Source organism: Cervus elaphus, chromosome 31 (assembly GCF_910594005.1).
Source record: "Cervus elaphus chromosome 31, mCerEla1.1, whole genome shotgun sequence".
Taxonomy (NCBI): Eukaryota; Metazoa; Chordata; class Mammalia; order Artiodactyla; family Cervidae; genus Cervus; species Cervus elaphus.
Genome location: NC_057845.1, coordinates 5,193,143 through 5,210,414, shown reverse-complemented (window position 1 = coordinate 5,210,414; position 17,272 = coordinate 5,193,143). Strand labels below are relative to the sequence as shown.

General features: G+C 48.3%; 1 protein-coding gene across 11 annotated transcripts in view; it reads left to right on the top strand.

Moving 5' to 3' along the window:
* EVA1C (eva-1 homolog C) overlaps positions 1 to 17,272 on the top strand; it is a 112,985-nt gene that overhangs the window by 39,960 nt on the left and 55,753 nt on the right. For 8 of the 11 annotated variants that reach the window (XM_043892690.1, XM_043892686.1, XM_043892683.1 and 5 more), the window contains exon 2: positions 8,557 to 8,680. The exons of 1 other annotated variant lie outside the window; for it this stretch is intronic. In XM_043892690.1, the coding sequence (XP_043748625.1) occupies positions 8,557 to 8,680 (124 nt within the window). Of the gene's footprint in view, positions 1 to 5,258; positions 5,456 to 8,556; positions 8,681 to 17,272 lie in introns of all 11 variants that reach the window. 2 more of the 11 variants (XM_043892691.1, XM_043892692.1) reach the window with 1 other exon arrangement.

Genomic DNA, 17,272 nt, shown 5'->3' with positions numbered 1-17,272 from the left:
AAGATCTTTAAATTAATCATAACTGCAAAATCCCCTTTGTGATGTAAAGTAACATATTTAGATTCTGTGGACATTTGCGGGGGATTCTTCTGTCTACCAGGTGAGCCATTTGCTTATTTTTTATTTATTCATTTGGCTGCGTGGGGTCTTAGTTATAGGACTCAGAATCTTTCACTGCAGCCTGCGGATTCTCTAGTTGCGGCTCGTGGGCTCAGTAGTTGTGGCATCTGGGCTTAGCTGCATTGTGGCATGTAGGATTTTAGTTCTCCAACCAGGGATTAAACCCATGTCCTCTGCATTGCAGGGCAGATTCTTAACCACTGGACCACCAGGGAAGTCCTCATTTTCTTAATTTCTGCCCACTTTGAACCTTTTCTAAACAAGCTCCTGTTACCCACTCATCATCCCAAATGCCCCTCAAAGTGATCCTTGATGACCCTCATGTTGCTGAAAGCAGTGGTAGTTCTAACTGTCCTTCTTTTGATCTCTTAGCAGCTTCTGACACAGCCAATCAGAATGGGGCATAGAAAGCACCTCTGGGGCCCATAAGGTGGGTAGGCAGGTGGGTAGGTCCTCACGAGCTTTTCCTATATTTCCATTTATTAACGTTCGTAAGGGAATCTCTGACGCAAGAACTGTTAGACCATCAGCTCAGGGTTCTCCTTTCAGGTGTATAATGTCATGCAGAGTCTCAAATTACAGACTACAGGTTTGCATTATGGTAAGCATAGAGTTGGGTTTCCCCGGTGGCTCAGGGGTAAAGAGTCTGCCTGCCAATGCAGGAGATGTGGGCTCAATCCCTGGGCCAGGAAGATCCCCTGGAGAAGGAAATGGCAACCCACTCCAGGATTCTTGCCTGGAAAATTCCATGGACAGAGGAACCTGGCAGGCTGCAGTCCATGGGGTCGCAAAGAGTGGGACACGACTTAGTGGCTAAACAACAACAAGCAGAGTTAGAGATAGAGGCATAGGATAGTTTTAAGGGCTTTTCTTAGACTTTCTTTATTAGTATAAAGTATTGGTCATGAAGCTGCAGGCAAAGGTTTTTTAAACAAACATTTATCTACCAACTAAAACTTGCACAGATCCTAAGTGCATAGCCAGGTGAACTTAGAACACAGTGAAATGTGTAGCCACCCTTTACGTAAAGAAAGAGCTTTGCCAGTTCACATACACTCCCCCTTATGTCCCCTCCCTGGTACCTAACCCTCTCTTCCCTAAGGTCATGCTATCTTGGGGATGCATGGGTGGTTTTTAAACTTTTTCCTTTTTTTTTTTTTTTAAACTGCATACAAATGTTTCATATTATCTTATTTTAAAGTTTTAAAAATTCTTTTGACCACACCAAATGGCATGTGGGGTCTCACCTCCCTGACCAGGGCTCAAACCCGTTCTCCCTGCATTGGAAGGGCAGAGTCTTAACCAGTGGACCACCAGGGAAGTCCAGATTTTTTCCCCTTTTAAATAGACTTTCTTTCTGAGAAGGTTTAGGTTCACAGCGAAATTGAGCAGAAAGTTCAGGAATTTCACCCACAGCTTCCCCCACCATCCCACACCCCCCACACCAGCGGTGCACTTGTCACAACCAGGGAACCTGCTGTGATACCAGATTGCCACCCAGAGTCCGTAGTCCATACTAAGGGTCTCTCTTGATGCTGGACCTCCTTTGATGGTTTCATCACCCTACAGTTCCTCTGTGCTCCACCTATTCATCCCTCTCTCCCCCGCAAACCTCTGGCAAGCACTTATATTTTCACTGTCTCCATAGTTTCACCTTTTCCTGAATGACATATAGTTGGAATCATGCAGCATGGAGCCTTTTCAAATTGGCTTCTTTCACCGAATCACATACGTCTTATTTCCTCCACGTCTTTTGTGGCTTCATAGCTCATTTCACTTTTTGTTGTTGTTCAGTCACTAAGTCATGTCTGATTCTTTGTGACCCCGTAGACTGCCGCACGCCAAACTCCTCTGTCCTCCACTATCTCCCAGAGTTTGCTCAAGCTTATGTGCGTTGAATCAGCGATGCCATCCAGCCATCTCATTGTCTGCCGCTCTCTTCTCCTCCTGCCGTCAATCTTTTCCATCATCAGGGTCTTTTCCAATGAGTCAATCTTCACATCAGGTGGCCAAAGTATTGCAGCTTCAGCTTCAGTGTCAGTCCTTCCAATGAATATTGAAGGATGCTTTCCTTTAGGATTGACTGGTTTGATCTCCTTGCAGTCCAAGGACTGAATAATATTCCACTGCTGGACTTAGGCCTAGTTTCCAAAGAAGGAATTGGACTGAGTCTAGAGCAAGTTTTACTGCTGAGCTTGTACAGTGTCAGAACTGATGTATTGGGAAGGAGGCTCCTCTCTCTCCTCAAAGTGCAAGAGGGCCAGAAAGACCTCCCGTTAATCAATTCTGTGCATCGAGCTTATGTCTCCAGAACATCACTCTCAGGATATGAAGATGGTAGCAGGGAGGCTCTGGCCACTGCTCTGCATCCGGCTGTATTCTGATGCAAACAGTCCCACGGAGATCAAGTTTGTTTCCTGAAGACAAACTATTAACACATGACAAATTGGGTGATGAAAGGTGATAGTCCGAACACAGCAGAAGTTTCTTTCTCACTCACATGACAGTCTGTGCAGCAGGCAGCAACTCACTTTGTCAATCTGGGAATCAGGCCCCTTTGGTCTTGTGGCTCAATCTGCCCCAGGGCCGTAACATCACCTTCATTTAACCAGAGTAACACATGGCCTTTCAGACAGATCATAAACACTAAGCTGAGGTCATGCTCCCAGAACTGATTTAAGATTTCAGCCAGCTGAGCATCCCCATGAAGGATGGGGTATGATTGACAAGAACATTTTATTGACAAAGTCGAAGAGACCCAAGGATGATAGTACCAGCCTGGGAAGCTTCAGGGTGGGTACTGGCCTGGGGGCAGCCTCAGAACCACCCTGAGTTCCCTGGATCCTAAGACCTCACAAAGAATCTTGCATAAATCATGGCTTCATCAGGGCTCACCTGTGCATCCTACAGGATGACACTGACCTGGGGCCCCAGAACCACCAAGGGATCTCTGCCTGGTCCCTCTCAGTGCCCCGAGGGGTTCACCTTATAAGCAACAACATTCCAACAAGCAGGGTCCTGACTCACAATGCATGCGTGCATGCTAAATCATTTCAGTCGTGTCCAACTCTTTGTGATCCTATGGACCACAGCCCACCAGGCTCCTCTGTCCATGGGATTCTCCAGACAAAGATACCGGAGTGGGTTGCCGTGCCCTCCTCCAGGGAATCTTCCTGACCCAGGGGTCAAACCCACGTCTCTTACATTTACTGCATTGGCAAGCGGGTTCCCAGGTTAATGTCACCTGGGAAGCCCTGACTCACAGGCCTGCTGCTAAATGGCAGTTTTGCTGCTCAAAGCTAGACTTCGCTTCTCGGGGTGGCTGATTCCTTGGCCGATCTTATGATGGTGGTTATGGGTGGGAAGGAAAAAAGGAATTACAGCCGGACACCTAAGGGCTGGGTGCAGAGCGCCGGGGAGGGCGCCCGGTCCTCACTTTCAATGGACAGGTGTGCTTCGGTAGGTGAGCCCATCTAGGCAGAGCACCTCAGTCCCTTCTCTGCGACCATCAGGGGAGCCCAGGGACCTGGACTGGGCACCGTTTGTCAAGCATGACAGTTCAGAGAGGATTTTGAAACCCAAGCAGGAGCAGCTTGAGCACAGCCCGTCCCTGTGGGGACTGGGGCGCCTGGAGGCCGCCTTCCTCCACACCCCTCCTCCCCTCGAAGGCCGACGCTGCCAAAGCGTCTCCTACACACCTCCCCAGAAAGTCCCTGGCTTCCCTCCCAGCCGCCTCGCGATTGACCTCATGAGGTGTGAGAAGGAGGAAAGGAATCTGCATCTCAGATGAGCCTTCCTTCCTCCTTTCTGAGAAAACATCCAGGCCGCTAGTGCCTGCCAGGCCATCCATAGCTCCTCCGAGCCCAGGGCCTTCTCGACTCAGCCAGCCTCGCTGCAGGTGTGGTGACAGGGAGCCGGTATAAATCTCCTGGGGCTGCTATAACCAATGACTGAACTCGGATGACTGAAGACAGTAGAAATACATTCTCTCATAGTTCTGGAGGCCAGAAGTCTAGATCAGATGTCAGCAGGGTCGTGCTGTCTTCAGAGTTTCTCAGGAAGAATCTTTTCTGGGACTTCCCTGGTGGTCTGGGAGTTAAGACTCTTCCATTGCAGGTGACACAGGTTTGATCCCTGGTCAGGGAACTAAGATCCCACAGACTGTGCAGCACAGCTCCCCCCCCCCCCCCAAATATATATATACACACACACATATATACATATATATTATATATAAAATATATAATATATATATTTTTTTAACTAAAAAAAAAAAGAATCTTTCCTACTGTCTTCCAGCTCCCATTGATTCCTGGCCACCCTGGAGGTTCTTGGCTTGCAAAGACATCACTGTAGTCTTTACATGACTGCTGTCCTGTGTCTCTTCTCTTCTCATCAGGACACCAGTCATATAGGATTCAGGGACCTTCTCACACCTGATCTCAGCTTAACTAATTACATCTGCCGTGACCCTATGTCCAAACAAGGTCACATTCTGAGGTCCCTGGTGAAGGTCAGTTTGGGGGGAGACACTATTGGACCCATAACCGAGTCACACCATCCCCTCTACCCTCCCTTCAGAGAAGTCCCTTACCCTAGGCAGGATGCCTGCCTTGCTTTCTTCTCCAGGACGGAGGCTGGCCCAGGACTGGTTTCCTAAAATAAAACGGGAATCCCCCCGCTCCAGGAAGGCCTGGCCCAGCTAGTGGGGGATCAGAGAAGCCAAGTCTCCCTTAGGACAGGCATTTACATGCCCCAGGGACACCCACTTGCATTTCTTCCTACGTTATAGAGATGCTTCAGGACTTCTTGCCTCCTGGCCAGCCCTTCAGTGCTTCCTGGAGGGAACACGCTCTCGGAGCCTTGCCACAGGCCAGCCCAGACCCAGGGCTCCAGCCCAGACAGAAAAGCCGGCTCCCTTTCGGGCCCCCAGCTCTGTCTGATATCGTGTCCTGGGGAGCAAGGGAGGAAGCCCCGCCCATAGCACAGAAAGCCCCGCCCACAACGGAGGAAGCTCCGCCCACACCTTCCTCACTGCCCAGCCCCCGCCCCAGGGGAGCCGAGGTCCTCCCGCTCTGAAATCCATGAAGGAGTGGTGAACTCCTATACCCCTTGTAACCCAGCTGAATATTTTCCAGGTTACCTAACCAAACTCCTGCAAAACCACACCGCCTATGCCTGTGACGGGGACCATTTGAATCTGCAGTGTCCTCGGCATTCCACGATAAGTGTCCAGTCGGCATTTTATGGGCAAGATTACCAAAAGTGTAGTCCGCAGCAGCCTGCCTCCCAGAGGGAAGACAGCCTAACCTGTGTGGTGCCCACCACACTGCAGGTATTGCCTTTCCTAAGATGTTCTAAGATGACAAAATGGTTTTCTCTTTCTCTGCCTCTGCCTGTCTGTCCCTCTCTCTGTGTATATACTTGTGATTCCACAGTTCACTCCAAGCAAACCTGATCCCTGAAAATCTCCATGTAGACAGATCACGAATTTGGCAAGTGAGCTATTCTTTGCTTCTGAGTCTGTATAGAATGCCTACTTATTGGAGCCCTCCCTTAATACATTTGCAGAATGAATTTATTCAAAGGCACGCTGCTCCCTGCAATAAAGCTAAGTCATACCATTATGCTGGGTTTCAACCTCGAGGCTTAACATCTCTCGTCAGCCCCTCTACCCCCCACCCCACCCCCAGGAGATGAGGGAAGGCCATGCCTGTTTCAGTAGAAACCGCAAGGCAGACATCAGAGGTCATGGTCAGATTCTTAGAGAATGCACTCAAGGAAGAGAAATATCAATAATTATCTTTGTTATTTTTTATGGGTTGCTTCTCCAGTTGTAGATAATCGTGTTATTCTGGTTTGGATCTGTGTTGAGCAGTCTCTGCTGGTTTATTCTTGATAGTACCAGGAATTGGGGGTGGAGGCGGGGAGCTGACTCATTCTTTTTTTGATTGGCATTGGGGAAATACTTGGTCTACGAGGAGGTCAAAACAAATGTATTCTGTAACAGCGTACAGAAAACCTGAAAGAACTCTTTTGGCCAACCCCAGTATCCATGATGACTTTCGACTATTCTTGCTTTCAGTTATCCAAACAACCTCCATCCTGCTTTCCTGGCCCCTCAACATCTATAACTAGTTGGCCAAGGTTATGGAGTCACTTGGGTTTGGATTTTTTTTTAATGACTCTGAAGTTCCCTATGAATCCGTTGACATCAAGGCGGTTAGAGTAGTTGGTGAATTAGATGTCAGCTTGATTTTTGTCCGTTGTGAGAAATGAGGGTAACGGTAAATTTCCAAAGAGGACTGAGGAGAAATGGAATCAGCCTCAACACGGCGCAGCTCTCCCTGAGGCTGGAAGAGGAGAAGCAAGCCTAATGTGATAACGTAAGGGTTTTTCTGTTGGACTGTTTATTGCCTCATGCCAAGCGCTGTAGTATCTGGGTGGTCACGTGATTGGCGAAGACACCCACTGAGAAACCACATAAATGTGTTTGAATGAATCCCCTGGTTTCCACGCCCTGAGGAGAGACAGCATGCTTCTTCTGGAGACCAGCGGTTCCTTTCCTTGCGTGCCCCACCCTCCCTCCAGCCCTCCCCCTTGCCCTGAGAACTCCCCGTTCCTCAGCCCGAGCCCACCTGCCTGGTGTCAGGCTCTCCCCTGGGTTTGCGAAGAACGGTGGCCAGTGCCTCCAGGGCGGAAGTGCCTGCTTGGGGAGGCGTGAGCTCCTGGCACACGCGGGCGCCAACCTCATCCTCCGATCAGGGCGCCTGCCTCTGCCAGGCAACCCCGAGGGAAGAGGATGTTCCCGTAACCAGGCGGACGACTCAGCATTTGTAAACACAGCCCGGATGTTGTTCGGAGAGCTCGTTTGCCAGAAGCGTCCCTGCGCGCTGCTGTTTTTCCTCCAGAGGTTAAGAGATTCTTTCCTCTGTCTTTTAACCTGTGTTTGAGAGCTGATGCAAGGGGCTTCCTCAGAGAGCGGTTGCCCGACGTAGAAGGGGACGGGTTGACGTCTGCCCATCCCACCTCATCCCATGACTAAATGGCTACAGCGTCTCTCAGCTCTGACACACTTCGGAAAGAGCGCTGCCTTGGGTCCCGTGGTTGTAACACAAGGAGCCATGCAAGGGCTGATGATTCCCTCAGCCAAGGAATATGCACCATCCTTTGGGGGTCCTTGGGGGTTTCCCTGGGCATTTTTCCTGATTTTATGCACAACTGTGAGGCCCCTAAGGTGACAGAGAATACCCAGTAGGGCCAGCATCCTGCGCGGAGATATTCCATGGGCTACCGTGAGAACATGGAGACTCTAGACAGGCTTGTGAATCGGCACTAAATTCAGTCCAACAGGAATAAGTAGATTCTTGGGAGCGTTTTTCCTGTTCTTGGCGTGGAGGACCTCTGTGTTCATGATGGGCAGCGGGGGGGAGTCCTGACCCATGTGGGAACTGAAAGGGCGGCAGTGGGATGGGGGTCCACCTGCGACCCAGTGGTGGGTGGTCCCCGAGCTTGCCCAGAGCAGACTCACTCACAAAGGTGTGATCAGCCTGGGAAAGGTCAGGAGAGGTTTGAAGAAAAGCGTTTAAAGCCAGCTCAACAGCAAGCCTGAGTGTTCGCTGGGTGGGATACTGCCCAGAAGCGGGTGGGTCCTGTGTCCTTGAGGTTGGTGAGGGTGAGGATCAACTTTTTAATTTTCATGTGTTGACCTGCATTTGGGTCGGGGTTTCCAAAAACTGCAAGTGAAAGTGTTAGTCGCTCAGTCGTGTCTGTCTCTTTGTGATCCCATGGACTGTGGCCCTCCAGACTCCTCTGTCCATGGGATTCTCCAGGCAAGAATACTGGAGTGGGTAGCCATTTCCTTCCCCAGGGGATCTTCCCAACCCAGGGATTGAACCCAGGTCACCTGCCTTGCAGGTGGATTCTTTTACCATCTGAGCCACCAAGGAAGCCCAGAAGTCTTCCAAATGCTGACCGTTCCTGTGACCCATGTTGGGTGTTTCTAAGGATGCGTAGCTGTGATTGTTTCACACAGCAGTGGTGGGTAGGGGTGGACATCTGCGTTTCTTCCAGTCCACAGTCTCTGGTACCTTGATATGGCTTATGTCCCCAGGACACCACAATGTCACTCTTTTGCTAGAACTTCAGTAGTGGTGCCAGGCAAGGCTAATTGGAGACTGGTTTTCTGTGGGAGGCCTGGCACTGTTGGAGCAGATATTCTTTTGTGAGGAGTGATGGGGAGACAGAGAGCCAATCTGATCAGTCCCTTGTGGGTGTGTCCGTCTTAGACTCAGCTGATACCAGCGTGAAGGCTTTAAGTGTGAGCCCCAGGCCAGGCAGGCAGGCGCCCCTCCCTCCAGAGCAGCCCAGGTGTGGGGTCCCGCAGACGCTGCGTGTGATTCTCAAGCCTGTCCCTTTTCTACCCCCTCCTTTTAGAAGGTGCTGGACGAGTGTCAGAACCAGCGGGCCTGCCACCTCCTGGTCAATAGCCGTGTTTTTGGACCTGACCTTTGTCCAGGAAGCAGTAAATACCTCTTGGTCTCCTTTAAATGCCAACCTAGTAAGTAACTGCTGAGGGGGACAGAGTGTGTGGGGGGTGTGGGCTCTCGGTTTCATTCATAGCCTGATGAAAATGCTCCGCCAGTGGACCAGTTGGCATTCGTCCCACTTTGAAACTCTTATTAGTAGAAATGCCAAAAAAAAAAAAAAGAAATGCCAGGGTCCCAGCCTCATGTGTGGGCAAACTTATCTGTGTATGTTCTTGCAACCCCCTGAGTTTTTTGCTTTTTAATTCTTTTATTTATTTAGCTATGCTGGGGTCTTCGTTACTGCATGCGGGCTTTTTCTTGCTGCATGCAGGCTTTCTCTAGTTGAGGGGAACAGGGGGCTACTCTTCAATTCAGGGCACCGGCTTCTCATTGCAGTGGCTTCTCTTGTTGCAGAACGCGGGCTCTAGGGCACTCGGGCTTCAGTAGTTGTGGCTCGGGGGCTCAGTAGTTACCGCTTGTAGGCTCTAGAGCACAGGCTCAGTAGTCATGGCATCTGGGCTTAGTTACTGTGTGACATGTGGGATCCTCCCAGGCCAGGGATCAAACCCGTGTCCCCTGCATTGGCAGCCAGATTCTTAGCCACTGGACCACCAGGGAAGCCCACCTCTGAGTGTTTTTAGAAATCCCTCCGACTATGTAAAGTTCGGTGGTACTGATGCTAAAGGTACCGGGTGACAAGAGACTGCAATTGATTTTCCCAAGTATGGGGAGCTGGTTCTCCGTTTCAGAGGAGGGCTTGTTGTAAGGTTCCCCCCACCCCCTCAGCCGCAGGGCAGCTTGTTCTTCTGGGGTGGCCGATGGCACAGCTGCCGCCTGAGCCCACGATGACAGACCTTTACGAGCTGGCTTCTTCCCACTTTCGTCTTCAGCGGGTCATCCTGAAGCGGCATCTTTCCTAAGAAAAAGAAGAGGACTTGGTGGGAGCAACCTTTCCTATTCTTTTTTTTTTTCCTGGCCATTCTGTGCAGCATGTGAGATCTCAGTTCCCCGACCAAGGATTGAACCTGCACCCCCTGCAGTGGGAGCTTGGAGTGTTAACCACTGGACCGCCAAGGAAGTCTCCAACTTCTTCCATGCTGATTCTTGCAATTTTCTCCACTGACTTCCCCCTTTCTAACGCACACCAGTTTTGTGGTTAACCCGTTGCAGTCCCCAAATAATTGCTGTTCCGTGAGGAGGTCCCACCTCCAGGCGTGGAGGGCCTGAGAGAAGCGTAGGTAATTACAGGTTCCTGGTAATACTTGAAAAACTTGTTGGAAAGACAGCAGTGTGCTAGCAACATTTGGCCAACGGTCGGGGAAGAAATTTTGTAAAATTCTGCACTGCCACCACAATGCAGCACTTCATCCAGACACACACTCAGACTCACACTCACGTGTGCCCCCACCCACTGTCACTCACAGTGCACACACCTGGACTCTCACACGTGTGTACCATCACACCCATAGTACACACATAGGCGTTGTCACTCATGTAGCCACACACTCACTCGCAAGTACACACAATCACAGACTCCCACAAATAGGCCCAAACTTTGCAGAACAGTCTACCCCCGCCCCCCAGGAATTCTCACCAACTCCTCCCCCAAACTTTGCAGAACAGTCTACCCCCCGCCCCCCAGGAATTCTCACCAACTCCTCCCCAAATCAGTAGAGTCAGGAAATTCACTTCTAGATGCCCACGCTCTTAGAGGCACCTGATCTCAGAAATGACCACACCAGGGGCTTCCCTGGTGGCCTGGTGGTTAAAATTCTGTGTTCCCAATGCAGGGGGCCTGGGTTCAATCCCTGGTCCGGGAACTAGATCCCACATGCGGCAACTAAAGATCCCTCGTGCCCTAACAAAGTCCCAGCACAGCCAAAAAAACAAAAAAAGAGCCATCCCCACCCAAAAAAAGACGACACCCTTGGCCACACCTTGTCTGCCTAAGCTTTGCCTTCTTTTCCCCTTCTGCCGATTTGTTGTGATAGTCTCTGACCTTTTCTGTCTGTTGGAAAATTGCTTATGATAAAAAGCTGGGCAGGACCAGCATCTAAAAGAAGAGAAAAGGCCCTTGTGAAATCAGCAGGACCCCAGAAAAGCTAGTGCTGGTCACAGCATGTTTCTACAGTGGGCAGTGAGGTCTGTCTGCTCATTTCACTTCGTCAGATCCTTTTACTAACTAACCGCTGTGCACAGGTGTGGGCCAGGTCTTGCTTATGAAGAGAACTCACATCTGGCAGAGGATTCCTGGATGGTTGTTCTGTCTTGGGTGATTTCCATTGTCCCTTCATCCAGAAAACATTTCTTGAGATCTTTACATACTTGCTTGTGTCTTAGATTCTAGGCCAAATATCTCCTTTCCCCAGAAAGACCCTCTCTTAAAAACATATCTAAAGAAGACCCCTGTGCCCTTGATACTGTGCAAGAAGCTCAAAGGAGGAATTGATTGACCTCAGTTCAGGGAAGACTTTCCCAGCAAGTGATGAGGAATTCCTGGGGTCAGGTCAGGGCACAGGAAGCGCACTCCTTAGAGAAGCCTGTGGCCGGAGGTGCAGGGGCCTGGAGGGAGCAAAAAGGAGCACCAGGCAGAGAACTGGAGCAGGATTCAGGGCCCTGAGGGCCAGGGAAGGAGGTGGAGTCTTCCCGTAGGGCAGCATTTAAGCAGGGAGGGCCCTCCGATGGGGTTGTAAAGCCCCTTCTGGCTGCCTCATGTATAACAGACTAGAGGGCCGAGCCCTGTGTCTTAGTCCGTCTGAGTTGCTATCACAAAATGCCATCAATGAGGTGGCTTACAATCAACAGAAATTTTTTCCTCTCAATTCTGGGTGCTGGGAACGCCAGGATCAAGGTGCAGACTTGGTATCCTCTGACAGCCTGCTTCTCATAGACAGCTGTCCTTTTTACTCTAACCACACTTGGCAGAAAGGCAAGGAATCTCTCTGGGGTCCCATATGTAAGGGCACTAACCCCATTCATGAGGGGTGCACCCGTGAAGCTTAGGTGCTTCATCATCTAAGCACCTTCCAAAGGCCCCACCTTCTGATGTCTAATCCCACCTCCTAATCCTATGGGCATTAGGATTTCAGCAAGTGAATTTTAGGGGGACAAAGATTCAGACCAGAGCATCTTATGTGACCTGGATGGACATTGGTGACCTGGGGCACTGAAGTGTTCTGCTAGTTCCTGTGGGCTGTTATGAAATAGTGGTGGAAGTGAGGTTATTCCCACACCCTCCTCCCTCTTTTTCTGCAACACTCTCACCTCCAGAGGTTCTTCCCCATGGCCCCAGTTCCAGTCCCTGCATAACACTCTGATTGTCCAAAGGCCCCACCGCTGAACCCAGGGCACATGGAGCCATCTTTACCACGGGAGCCAATTTACCCCTGTCTGCCCAGCATTACCTATGTGCAGTGATGCCTGCCTTGATGGAAGTATTTACACCAGGGAACTTGGCTGAGGCTACAAATCAGGGCACATTCACGTATTTGTTTTTTTGGAGAGTATTTTATCAGCAGTCCTCACTAGAATCTTCTTTCCTTGATTGTGTGCCATGCTTTACCTCATCCTTAAATCTCATCCCTTTGGAGAATTTTTGGTTTCAGCAAGTTTTTGAATTTAGGGTTCATGTTCTTGTCTGCTGTGGAGCTGCCGTGTGATCTTGGGCAGTGGAGGGAAATGTTCTGAGCCTCCGTAACTCAATTATAAAATAAAGATAACACACATTACACTTTCTATGCAGGGCTGCTGCAAAGAATAAAAATATAGTTCTGTGTGTAAAATGCTTAGGACCTGTCAGGGAGTTGAGTTCAGGCACTGGTAGCTATTATCCCCAAGTGGCAGATTAAAGTAAGTCTTTTAAATTTTTTTAACTTATTTGTTTATTTTATTTTTGACTGCAGTGGGTCTTCATTGCTGTGTGGGGGCTTTCTCTAGTTGCAGTGAGAGGGCCTACTCTCTAGGTGAATGGGCTTCGCACTGCAGTGACTGCTTTTGTGGCAGAGCATGGGATCCAGAACATCCAGGCTTCAGTGGTTGCAGCTCTCAGGCTGTGAAGCATGGGCACCATAGTTTTGGTGCGTGGATTTAGTTGCCCCATGGTGTGGAATCTTCCTGGACCAGGGATCAAACTCATGTCTCCTGCATTGGCAGGCAGATTCTTAACCACTGGACCAGCAGGGAAGTCCTTAAGTAATTCTTGCTAAAGATATGAATGACTGCAAGGCAGTGACATACCAGTGGTTGGGGTGGGCTGTGTGTGCTCTGCCCCAGGTAATAGCGGGGTGCATTGTCCGTTGAGGACTTAAAAACGCAATGTGCGTGTGTGTACTCATTTGCTTCAGTTGTGTCTGACTCTTTGACACTATAGACTCTAGCCTGCCAGTCTCCTCTGCCCATGGGATTCTCCAGGCAAGAATACTGGAGTGGGTTGCCATTTCCTTCTCCAGGAGAAGCCCCTAAAAACACAATAAAAGAGGCTAAATAGTTGTCTTCACGTTAACGTCGTCATGTTCATTGGCAGCTGTAAATAATGTCAATAATAACATATTCCCATCAGGGCAAAGCACCGATGCTGAAAGCTTGGCTTCTGAGCACTGGTGCTGAATCGAATCTCAGAGGCAGAGTTTTGAGTGAAGTAGAAAAAGGATGGCTTTACTGCTTTGCCAGGGAAAGGGGGACACAGCTGCCTCAAAAAACTGCAAGTCCCAGCCCGTGGGGGTCTGGTGAGGCATTTCATAGCAGTGGTTCAAGGGGGCTTGCTGATAAGGTTAGGGTGAGTGCAGGGCCTGTACTCCTTTAATCAGGCCTCAGGTGGTGTTCTTTGAATGAAGAATGCTAACACCTTCCAAAAGCTCCAAAGGACTGATGCTTTTGAACTGTGGTGTTGGAGAAGAGTCTTGAGAGTCCCTTGGACTGCAAGGAGATCCAACCAGTCCATCCTAAAGGACATCAACCCTGAATATTCACTGGGAGGACTGATGCTGAAGCTGAAACTCCAATCCTTTGGCCACCTGATGCGAAGAACTGACTCATTGGAAAAGACCCTGATGCTGGGAAAGATTGAAGGCGGTAGAAGAAGGGGACAACAGAGGATGAGATGGTTGGATGGCATCACTGACTCGATGGACATGAGTTTGAGTAAACTCCGAGAGTTGGTGATGGACAGGGAGGCCTGGCGTGCTGCAGTCCATGTGGTCGCAAAGAGTCGGACACGACTGAGCAACTGAACTGAGCTGAACACCTTCCATTCATTGCGAATTTTAGTTCTGTAAAGAGCTCAAAGATATTGCTGTGTGTATCCCCGGAGAAGGAACCAGGACCTGCCCTAAGGCTGCACTATTGTTTCTTGGCTACTCTTCTCTAGTTTCCGCATGTCCTCTCTTCTCTGATTAGCAACTGTTCTGATCTGCCCTTTGCAGTTCAGGGAATATCGTGGAGGCTGGAGTCTATTCCCTCCAAACAAGAAGCAGGGGCCAGAAAGACTTCCATGCCCAGGAGTCCCTGCTCGGATTCATCACTCCCACTACCCATCTCTGAAAGGCCGCTGGTGATGTGCAGATCCGCTGATGTGCAGATCCGTGTTAAAGAGGAATGAATCGCACACATCGGCCTCTAATTAGGAGGGAGAATTTGCCACCTTTAAACCTGGGTGGTTGTAACTCCACCCAGGCTCCTGGGTAAAGCATCCAAACCCACACGGATGTTGGCAATACGTTTCTGCAAAGGCTGCCCACACCTTTTCTTTTCTGATGCCATCCAGCACTCTGACTCACCTCTGACACAAGTTCTAGTTCTCCAAGAAAAGCGGCAATTATGTTACTAGTACCATTGTTTTTAGAACCCAGAAATGTCACTCTTCGATGACAGTGAATTAATACATTCCCAAGGAACCAAGAGACTCAGCAGCATACAGTGGTAACCCCAAGCGTGTAACATGACACGCACAGGTCCCTCCATTCCAGGAAGTGATTTGCCCATAATCTGGGGACAGAAACCACTGGAGGCCTTACATGGGGGTGTTGCGTTACTCTGGGTGAGTTTTTGGCTTATACCGAGGCTGGTACCTTTAATCTATGAATCTTAAAAACCAGGCAGGTGGGGACTACTAAATACTGCACTCCATGGGACCGCAGGAGTTGGACATGACTTAGCAACTAAACCACCACCACCACCAAATGCATTTCATGACATGCCTTAAAAAAGCTCTTCTAATTTTAAAAAGTTCTGATAAAGAAGAAAGAAACCATTCCTGTTCAAAAATTTCCGGAATACTGAGATAAGGCTTAGGTTTTCGTCCTGCCTTTTCCCTCCTCCTTTTTTGGTGAGCTCTGCCAATGGAGGGCATTCTTAGCATTTTTGGTATTCTTCTAGTTGGAAGGGTGCTTGGACTCATTTGGTGTGTCTACCCGAGCCCTCTGTTCTGCATCAAAGGCTGTCTCTCACACTGGACCTTTGAAGTCAGGCAGTATTTTGGTGTTGGTGGGATTTAGTGTTTGCTCATCAAAATCTCTGAAGAACTCATAGCAGTGCGGATATGACTCACCGAAATCAAACCTTCCAATGTCAAGGTCAGACTCCGTGTTCTTTTTATTAAGAAAAAGAAAACAAAACTTTTCTTGGCTCTAAGTTTAAACTGCTTTATTAAGATTTTAACGTTGGGTAAAGGGCTTCCGAAACATTTGCTTAGTCATCACTTGACTTTTTCCTCCTCTGATGGGTCCTTGCAGGTATGTGCAAATCCTAGACAGGATAAGGATTCTGGGAACATCTGTAACTTGCTTTCTGCTCTACATCTCTCATTCATGAATCTTCCCATCAACATGTTCTAAAGAACCATTGCCCAAGTTTTCTAGCACCGGAGCTGATGGTAATCTTGAGATACTAAAATTTTTCCTTCAAGCACTTCAAAAGCTTGGCCTCACTGCTCCTTCTGTGTTTTTAGGCATGGGGATTTACAAGTTACCGAAAGGTGGAATTTCTATTAGGAAATTATTTTCTTTCATGTTTTAAGATTGGGACTTAAGCATCGGTAATTCCAGGATATGAAGGTCCCGCTGGCCACCTTTGCCCTGATGTTTACTGCTCATGCCTTCTCCTTCAGGGAATTTCAGAATGGTTTGATCGCAACCCAGAGTAAGAAAAACATTTTGCCTCTTGGCGCAACATAACCACACACAACTAAAAGGAATCCTTTATTAAATAGTGTTTACCTTTACTTTATATGATGCACTTTGAAGTTTTCTGAACTGTTCTTTTTTTTTTTTTTTTTTGATTTCTAATCATGACTCATTAAATTGATTTCATGATGGGCCTCAGGCGACAACTGGAAAACTTTGATTTGAGGGATCAGCCTGCACCTCCAATCCAGGGAAGAAAAGTGGAATAAAAACATGAGTGGGAGAGAGAAATAAAATGGTGGGTGTGGGGGTGATGGGAGGTGTGGACTAGTTTTCCTTGTTCTTCCTCCCCATCCTGGAATTTAGCTCGTGTTTGCTGGTGACACCAGTGCTTGTCTGGCTGTAAGATGTGCCCCTGGTTGCCATTTCAAAGTATAAAAAAACTAGGATTGGAGTGACAGAGTGGGGCTAGCATTTTTTCATGGTTTTTCTTATAAAAACATTTGGAGGGGGCAGGAGAGAACCACACATGCAAAGAAATAACCTTGGTCCCCTTTAGGTTTTCCTTTGCTTTTATTTTGCAGAGTCCAAAATCAGTGGGAGGCTAGGAAAAGATATTTATCGCATGTAAGAGACAAAAGTTCAAAAGTTAGCATCCAGCATCTATGAATGCTTCCTACAAATGATTTTCTAAAAATCCAAAACATAACATACAAAGGATAAGAAGAGGTGGTTCGCAGAAGGGCTGTTTTGATGATTAAATTCACTGAGACATACCAAGATCATAGAACAAGCCCCAAGTTCAGAGAAACGGCTCAGTAAATATTAGCGATTGTTGTTTTAAAAATATCTTTGTTGGGACTTCCCTAGTGGTCCAGTGGCTGAGACTCCACACTCTCAATGCAGGTGGCCTGGGGTTCAATTCCTGGCCAGGGAACTAGATCCCACATGCCAAAGCTAAGAGTTTGCATGTTGCAACTAAAGATCCCACATGCCAACGTAGACAGAAGATCCCACAACTAAGACCCAGCACAGCCAAATAAATAAAAATAAGGCAGAAATGTCTTTGCTGAGGTATAACTTACACAGCATTGCACTCACTTGTTTTAAGTGTCCAGCTCAACTATTTTTAGTAACTGTACTGAGTTGTGCAACCACAACATCAGACCAGCTACAGAACATTTCCATCATCTCAAAATACTTCCGTGTCCACTTGTCATTGTCACTTCCTGTCCCCAACCCTCAGCCTCAGAAAACCACCAACCTTCATTCTGTCTCTAGAGGTTTGCCTTTACTGGATATCTCACAGAAATGGAATCACATATTAGGTAGTCTTTTGTGTCTGTGGTGTTATTATTTTTAATACTACTATTATAATAATAGTGTTATTATTTAATATTATTTTAAATACTATTATTACTTTAAAAATACTAAAAAAAATCCATTCATTAGTAAACATTTAAATTAATTGAATTTTTTTTTTTGGTACAGTCAATAAAAAAAAAC